Source organism: Lepidochelys kempii, chromosome 5, assembly GCF_965140285.1.
Source record: "Lepidochelys kempii isolate rLepKem1 chromosome 5, rLepKem1.hap1, whole genome shotgun sequence".
Lineage (NCBI taxonomy): Eukaryota > Metazoa > Chordata > Testudines > Cheloniidae > Lepidochelys > Lepidochelys kempii.
The window spans coordinates 37320267-37329219 of record NC_136384.1 but is presented as its reverse complement, the minus strand read 5'-3'; the positions used below and the strand labels follow the sequence as shown (position 1 = coordinate 37329219).

Genomic DNA, 8953 nt, shown 5'->3' with positions numbered 1-8953 from the left:
CTCTGTCCTTGAGGATTTCAATGACTTGTTGGCAGGGAAGAGCAGGACTAAGGACCTCAGCCTGTGTGTGTCTGTAACTGGCATGGCTCCATCTAGTTAAGTTGGGGTGCAGTCAGGGCATGTGTCCTCACCCTGGGTGTTGCCCACACGATCTATTCAGACCAACAGACATTAGACAGGAAAAACAAGGCCAGCCCAAAGGGCACATGTATCCCGGTGGGTGCATCGCCTCTTCCCCTGCGCCCCTGCGGGCAGGGAGAGACACGCCCCTCGCCCAAGGACACTGCTGGTGCCACCGCAGCCGCGTTTCCCTGCACGGGATGGGCAAGGCTCCAGCCTAGGGGGGGGGCGGAGGGGCTGTGTGCCTGGGACATGACCGATGGACTGGCCGGGCCCATCCCAGCCCTGCACCCGCCGGCTCCAGGCCCCGCGTCAGTGGCTTGGCTGCGGATTTTCTTGCTCCTGGGGAACGGCGAGGCGGAATCGCGCCCCGTACCGCCACCGAAATCTGCCGGAGTACGGGAGGGAGCCCCGCCCCCCATTGCAGGGGCGGGACGGGGCGGGGATCAGGGGCCGCTGGTGACACCCACGGGGATTGCCCCTCCCCCCTCACACACGGCGGGCGGGCGCGCGCGGCATTTAACTCGCGCTCCCGGGCGGGCGGGCGAGAAGGCGGCGCTTTGTGACGGAGGCGGGGTTCGGGGCGGAGCCGCCGCCGCCGCCTGCGCTATAAGGGGCGCGTGCGGCGGGCGCCCCGCGCAGTGGTGAGCGGCGGGGCTGGGGCGGGCTGGCGATGGAGTTACTGCGGACGATCGCTCAGCAGCCGGGCGGCGGCGGCGGCCCCAGGGCGGGCGAGCCGGGGCTGGGCAGAGCTTGCGGCGGGGAGGCGCGGCGCAAGAAGCCGGTGGAGGAGCAGCAGCCGCAGCAGCATCACCACCCGCAGGCTGCCCCCGAGGTCTCCCGGGTTATCACCGACCCCGGCACGGGCAAGCGCTACTGCCGCGGCAAGGTGCTCGGCAAGGTAAAGGACCGGCGCCTGCAGCCTCCGCCTCCCGGGCTCCAGAGAGCGACTCGCCCCGGGGAGCAGCCAGCCCGGCAGCTCCCTGCTCCCTTCCCGCACCGGCAGCGGGGCCGAGCGCGGCATGGTCCTCCCTCGAGCCCGGCAGCAGTGTCCTGCCCTACCCCTTTCCCCCTGCATGTCAGTGCGCGTGGTCACCTGCTGCATGCTGCAAATCCCCGCTTCGGCAGCCGCAGGCCCGCCTGTGTGGCTGGCTGCCTTGTCGGGCTCGCTCCGATATAGCGCGGTGGAAGTGATGCCCTGTGACTGTCTAAATCTGGATCGGATCTCCTTGTCTGTGTAAACGGGAGCGTGTGAAGCATGCTATGTTACACTGGCCCTTTCTGCCCCACCACTTATCCCTGGATCTCCCCTTTCCTCCATCCCTAAAATTGTGTTTTCTCATGTCATGTCTCTAAAATGGCTTTGATTTGGGAGCCGTCCTCCTCCCCCCACACAATGAGGTGGGGGGGTCTGTCTGCTACCGAAATGCCCAATGCGGAGGAAATTACGCCAGCCCCCTACTCTTACAAGCCTCTTGAACAATTAGACCCAGCAGATGACTGATTAAATGAGGAACCTCTTTCATACCATGCTCAATTGCATTTTTTTTTTTTTTTGGTTTATCTCTCTAGGGTGGATTTGCCAAATGTTATGAGATGACTGATTTGACAACGAACAAAGTCTATGCTGCAAAAATCATTCCTCACAGCAGAGTAGCTAAACCTCATCAAAGGGAAAAGGTGTGTGCATGAGTGACTCTTGTTTAAAAAATCTCTTTGTGTGCTGCATGGCCCTTCCCTCTTTAGAAATGTCTGCTGGCGTTAGCAGTCTCCTCAACCAAGGTTGCAAGGCTAATAAGCTTTTCTTGTGTCTTGTGCTTTAGATTGATAAAGAGATTGAGCTGCACAGAATGCTTAATCACAGGCACGTTGTACAGTTTTACCACTACTTTGAGGACAAAGAGAATATTTACATTCTTCTGGAGTACTGCAGTAGAAGGGTGAGCATCAACTGGGAGAAATTCAGTATTCACTTACCTGGGATCTGCAACTAATGTAAATGTATAATATGTGAAAGATTTCTCATAGCTTTTTTTGGGGGGGGGGGGTCATTTTGCCTTGCTTTTTCGTTAAAAGTGAAACCTACTTGAGAACTTTAATTCACCTCTTTGTTCGATTTTTTTTTTTTTTTTGTAGTCTATGGCTCACATCTTGAAAGCAAGGAAGGTATTGACGGAACCAGAAGTGCGATACTACCTCAGGCAGATAGTGTCAGGGCTAAAATATCTTCATGAACAGGAAATCTTGCACAGAGACCTTAAACTAGGTAAGTCATTTTTTCCCTCATTGATTACAAAAAAAGCACTGCTTCCAGCACTGGGGCACTTAGCAGCCTTATAGCTCAATTGAGAGAATCACCTCTCTTTTTCTACAATGGAAACCTGGAGCACTTAAGTAATGACATTAAGTATTCATAAAAAAGCTTGGCTATCTGCTGGCTTTTGCTAGTGTGACTCAGCACTCGTGGCTAATGCATCCCTATCTTGCCAGGAAGGGATTCACTTTTTTTTTTTGGTCTAGGTAATTTCTTCATTAATGAGGCCATGGAACTAAAAGTAGGCGACTTTGGTTTGGCAGCAAGGTTGGAACCGCTGGAACACAGAAGGAGGTAGGAGCCTCAAGAATGTTTAAGGGACAGCATTAATCCAAAAATTTAAAAATTAGAGGAATCCAAAGACCAGCAACCACTGCAGGGGTCAGAACTTTTCCCTCCTGTAAAAGCACTGCAGTATGTGCTGGGAGGCTTATTGCTCTGGACACTTAGATACCGGCCAATGCCAGAGGCAGGATGTCTGACTCAGTGTTGCCATGATGTGCTTCGTATGGCTTTTCCTGTATATTGAAGACTAAATAGGAATGTTGGTAACAGTGATGCACACTGCTTTTTTGAGAGCTTCTAAACTCCTGCCCAAATCTAATGGAGGGGGTAAACTGCCCTATGGAAACACCCTTACATTTCTTCTCCGGGTTGATATATTGAGTCCTGATCTCTTTGGTTTGCAGAACAATCTGTGGCACACCAAATTACCTCTCTCCAGAAGTCCTCAACAAACAAGGACATGGATGTGAATCTGACATATGGGCCTTAGGTTGTGTAATGTAAGTATCACTTCAAAGACTCAGAGCTGTCTTGATAATATAACTTGGATTAGCCTTAGGGCTCAGAGAAGAGGCAATGGCTGGGTGAACACAATGCCTGAAGTCTGCCTAACCTACAAATATAACACATAAATTATTAAAGCAACCTTCTTGCTAAGAAATGGGCTGCTAATTTCAAGTGACTTTAAAAAAACCTCCTATATTTTGAAGTGTTTTTGCATTTACTCAAGTACTGAGAGCCTCTTTTATTCCTTTTAAACAGGTACACAATGCTGTTAGGAAGACCTCCATTTGAGACGACAAACCTCAAAGAAACCTACAGATGTATAAGGGAAGCAAGATATACTCTACCATCATCTCTGTTGGCACCTGCAAAGCACTTAATAGCTAGCATGTTGTCAAAAAATCCTGAGGACCGGCCCAGTTTAGATGATATAATTCGACATGACTTTTTCTTACAGGTTTGTATTGTGTAGCTTTCTGGTCCAGAACATTGCATTATTCTAAGTGCACATCAGTCTTCTAAGTATTGGCTTCTACATTTCATTTATACAGGGCTTTACACCAGATCGACTCTCCTCTAGCTGTTGTCACACTGTTCCTGACTTCCACTTGTCAAGTCCAGCTAAGAATTTCTTCAAAAAGGCAGCTGCTGCTCTGTTTGGTGGTAAAAAGGAAAAAGCAAGATACTTTGATGCACATAGTAAGTATATTAGAATTATACTCTTGTATATAGCTTGCTTACACTTAGTGTCAACTAGGGATACATCTACAAGATGTAAAAACAGCATTTGCATTTACCCAAGTATAATGTAAACTGTTAATTTACATCATCGAACTGTCTTGTCCTTGTCATGTTCATATTGATCTGCATGCCACTAGGTGTAGGCAGATGTAGCCCACAGTCTACATCCCCAATTTACATAGGGAAATGTTTCTTGTAGTATACCAGCAAGCTTTTTATATGGCCATAATCTACTGTTTCTGTTTAACTACAGTTAGTCTCAAGGTAGAAATGCCATTATACATATTTGCCAGGAGTATGCTGCAGGTGGGAGAGAATGCCCTGCAAGAAGAGAGGGAATGAATGAGTTGTTTACACATTCCGTCTTTGTTTGTAGCTAACATTTTTGTGGGGTATTTATAGTATTAGGCATTGTGTAAACATTTTTAGATATGATAAATATTTGGTTTTTTAAATTACAGATAGACTAGCTAAAGAGGACGAAGAAATCTACAAACTTAGACATGATTTGAAAAAGACCTCGATAACCCAACAGCCCCACAGACACAGAACAGATGAGGTATAGTCAAACTGATTTATTAGTACCTGATCCCATTGTAGTTCCTGATACATGGCATGAATTCATAATTGAGATTTATATTCCCTAACCACGCTTAAATGATTAGCAGTTATATGGTAGTGACTGTTGTAAGAGGGCTTAAGCATGTTTGCCTCACTGGTATGTAATAGCCTTTAATATTTGTTATAGAGTGTCTCTACATCTTTCGAGAATCTAGCTTTATCTGTGCTCCATTCTGCACAAATTTTAAAGGGATGCTGCTAGGCATTTCTCTCAATACTCCAAATATAAGGATTTGGTTATTATAAAAATGTAAGTCTTCATAGAATGTCAATGAAATTATTGGGATTTTAATGTTCACATGCAGTGTGTGCAACCCAAATGCTGCAGCATTTTGTGGGTTCACGAGAACTAGAGTAACCAGTTTTGCTACATTGTCCAGGCTTTGTGAAATGCAAGACATAAACAGCATGTTCTTGTCCTGATGCTTCCTTTATACTTGTTAGGAAGCAGACACCAGATCTCCTAAATTATTTAGCTGTCAATTGATCCTGGCAATGCCAGTCTTTAATATGAGAGCTATACAACTTGACTTGCCTTATTGATTCTTAAATATATGATTTCTTCTTGTAGGAGACCCAGCCTTCTAACATTACAGCAGCCAAACCTGGCACTCTAGCAGAGACCAAGCAGATTGGAGACTCCATTCGAATGATAGTTAGAGGAACTCTAGGAAGTTGCAGCAGTAGCAGTGAATGTAAGTACAACATTAATGGAGTTCAAGATTGGGTTTTCCTGTTAAATCATAACATGCAGAACAGTAAAAACAAGCTTCAAATAACAGTGGATTTCAGCCTTAGAACACATTTCTTCCCATTCTTAAAACTAAATGTTGGTTGCAATTCTTCATTCTGAAAGAACTAAACCTTAAGAGGCTGACAAAACTGGATTTATTTAGACTAAGGTGTAGATAGTTCAGGATTTGGCAACACACCCACCATCTGCATAATGTAACAGTTCTGCTCTTCTCTTTCAGGTTTGGAAGACAGCACCATGGGAAGTGTTGCTGATACAGTTGCAAGGGTACTGCGAGGATGTCTTGAGAATATGCCAGAAGCAGATAGTATTCCCAAAGAACAGCTGACTGCATCTTTCCAGTGGGTTACAAAATGGGTTGACTACTCAAACAAATACGGCTTTGGTTACCAGCTGTCAGACCACACTGTGGGTGTTCTTTTCAACAATGGAGCACACATGAGCCTCCTACCAGACAAAAAGTAAATGCCTCCAAATGATTAGAGATTGACAATTCACTAAGTTGAGTCTGCCTTAAATGTTATGCTTGAACATACCTGTAATTTTGTTTTTTCCCTGGTCCTGCAGAACAGTCCACTACTATGCTGAGCTAGGCCAGTGCTCTGTCTTTCCAGCTACAGATGCCCCTGAACAATTCATCAGCCAAGTAACTGTTCTGAAATACTTCTCTCACTACATGGAGGAGAACCTCATGGATGTAAGTACAACTCAGATTCTGAAAGGCCACTGAAGGCAATGAACATGCAGTAAACATGAGCTGACATGGTGGCTTTGCTCTTTTTTTTTCTTAGGGAGGGGATCTGCCCAGTGTAACTGATGTTCGCAGGCCCAGGCTTTACCTCTTACAGTGGCTAAAATCTGACAAAGCGTTAATGATGCTCTTCAATGATGGCACACTTCAGGTAAATACTTCTAGGATGGTGCTGAGTAAATGTGTGCCTGTGACACTGTTGTGCAGGTGAACTTGTGACTTTCCTTTAGACTCCTGCATCTGAAGGTTGACGGGAGAACATGAATAACAATTCTCTTTTTTGCAGGTGAACTTTTACCATGATCACACAAAAATAATCATCTGTAACCAAAATGAGGAGTATCTCCTTACCTACATCAATGAAGATAGAATATCAACAACATTTCGACTGACAACACTTCTGATTTCTGGATGTTCATTGGAACTAAAACACAGAATGGAATATGCACTGAACATGTTGCTGCAAAGATGTAACTGAAGGACAGACTCTTAAACCCAAAGGATTCTTTTCACTGTGAAATCTACAGTGGAGGCAGTGGAGCGACTAGTATGTTGATGATGGATGAGTGGTGGTACGAAAACTATACTCGCAGTGTGCTGGGCTGGGACCAGACAGACCTAATCCTACTTTGTTGGACTAATGAAACAGTGTGACAAGAAGTTCTTTGGAATAGACCTTTCTTGCTTTGCACATGTTTAAAGGCTTGACTTAAGTTCAGCAGAGTGACTTCTGGTTCTGTAGGGAGCAGTTCTGATGGAGGACTTAAAACTGTGAATATGCTTTGGGAAGGGGAGGGGAAGGGGAGAGCTCCATGTTGTGGAATAGCTGTAATGAGCAGGTTTTGGCTGCTTAAAACTGTGAACTATGGCCATAACTTCTTCCTTATTTTTTCAAGAACTAGCCACACTTGTGGCTGGCAAAGTGCATTCCTTGTTAATAATTTTTTATTTATTACAGCCCAAAGTCAAGTATTTATTACACAACAATTTTTTGGACCTTGATATTTTAAATATACATTTGTTGGCAATAAAGAATGGAAAAACTGAACACTCTTTACTCATTTCTTTAATATGCAATTTAAGATCCTCTGCTCTGCATCAATAAAACTTGTTGGATTGCTTTCCTAAAACGATATCTAAAAAAGATACACAACTTGAGCCTTAATCGGCTCAAAAGCTTAAAACTACAAACCCATAACACTAAGCATGAAATGGGAAAGCTATTCATCCAAATAGAGAAAATGATCATATGCTTCAATATTCTGTCAAAAGGTAAATTTTTACCACCACTCTTTGGCAGAAGTCTGATACAATTGGAAGTTGTTGATGGAGTTGCAAAATAATTGTGCAGATCTTGCCTCTATTTCTACATTAGTATAACTAAAAACAAGAGTGAGAGGCCTTCAAGAGACATCATGCCAGGAATTTAAATGCATTCTTGCCATTAATTAGAACTGGCCTTCCTCTGAAGGGTACTCAGTGGAATTGTCCGTTGCTGGTAAAGTCAGAGTTCATTGTGAGTAAACTTCCCATCTTTCACAATGGATGAAAACTCTTGGTATTGGAGGAGGGAGGCTTGAGTTATTCCATGAAAACTCAAACACTAGAATCTCTGGTCCATGTGTATCACTTAGCTTTTTAGACATGACTAGGCATGTTTCTCTTCCATTATGCTTGAGTGGCTATTTTCTGACTAGTTAAAATAAAACCTCATTAAGTATTTAACAAAAATTTCGGGAAGAAGAAGCTACTCTAGCATAAAACGTAGTACCCATCTTTTGGCTGAATTTGTCAAAATTAATAATGCAGCTAATTGAACATTTTTTTAACCAAAACAATTTGTATATGTCAAATGTGCAATATTGGCATTTGGTGTCTTAAGTTTCCCTGGATGTGTAGTACTGACTTCTTCATATCTTGGTTAAATGTACAGAACCTAAGTGCTCCAAAATGGCTGGGGGAAAACTTGTGCCATAGAAAACTGTACATTGCTGTTAGCTTTGTTAAACATCTGTCTGTCCTTTACTCGATAAAATAATCTCCATGTAACAGTGACATCTACGTGGAAAGATAATTGTAAGAACACCTCAGTGTGTCAACCAATCCAGTTGACTACAGGAAGTGGAAAGTCTTTTAAAACAAAATGCAGACCGAACAAATTATAAATGCAATTAAAATTAGTGATTGGGGGTGGGATTAGACTTTCCCTTAGGTCTCCAGGGACTTGCATTATCTAGCTTCTGTGTAAAACCTCATCTGAATCTTCTGATGCAGTTTTTGCTCTTCCTGAATATTGTGTATTAACATTTATTTAGTCTCAGTCTAGACAGGAAGACTCGATTGAACTGTTATGCTGACAGATGTTACTCCAGGTACTTCAATGGGAGGAGTTAAACTAGATTCTTGCTGTTGTGAACAGAATTTGGACCTTCCAGCTCCCCCAGAAGGGAGATGTTGATGACTGACTACTCCCAATTGACTGATTTTCCTCCAATTGCACATGCAGCAACTTGTTGTAACTCCTGGTTTTCCAAAAAGAAAGATTAACTTAAAAAAACAACAAGCAAGCACTTGCAATACAACAGCATTACTTGAACGATAGCTCCACTCCCTCTACACAGGCATTACTGGGTAGCTATCTGCACATGTAGGAGGAGCCATGAGTCTTTGCTTATGTAGCTACACCTTCTGTGTTGACATCTTGCTATGGCCTACATTCAGGCCAGTGTGAGCAAGGTAATGCCTTTGACTTCAAATTGAAGGAGTAAACTTTAATACCCTTTAGAGTATGATTATAGGTTTTAATCTGTCATGCACACTTATAACCCACTGTGTCATTCAAATGCAATTGAATATATTGAAT

At 43.9% G+C, this 8953-nt stretch overlaps 1 protein-coding gene across 1 annotated transcript; it reads left to right on the top strand.

Moving 5' to 3' along the window:
* The first annotated feature begins 754 nt into the window (after window positions 1-754).
* On the top strand, window positions 755-7138 carry PLK2 (polo like kinase 2). Its single transcript, XM_073343987.2, has 14 exons — window positions 755-1021; window positions 1693-1800; window positions 1944-2060; window positions 2257-2386; window positions 2641-2728; window positions 3124-3219; window positions 3482-3680; window positions 3775-3922; window positions 4426-4523; window positions 5157-5280; window positions 5560-5800; window positions 5907-6036; window positions 6131-6241; window positions 6377-7138. The coding sequence occupies exons 1-14, from the start codon at window positions 794-796 to the stop codon at window positions 6566-6568; spliced, it is 2010 nt and encodes a 669-aa protein (XP_073200088.1). The 5' UTR covers window positions 755-793; the 3' UTR covers window positions 6569-7138.
* The last annotated feature ends 1815 nt before the right edge of the window (window positions 7139-8953 follow it).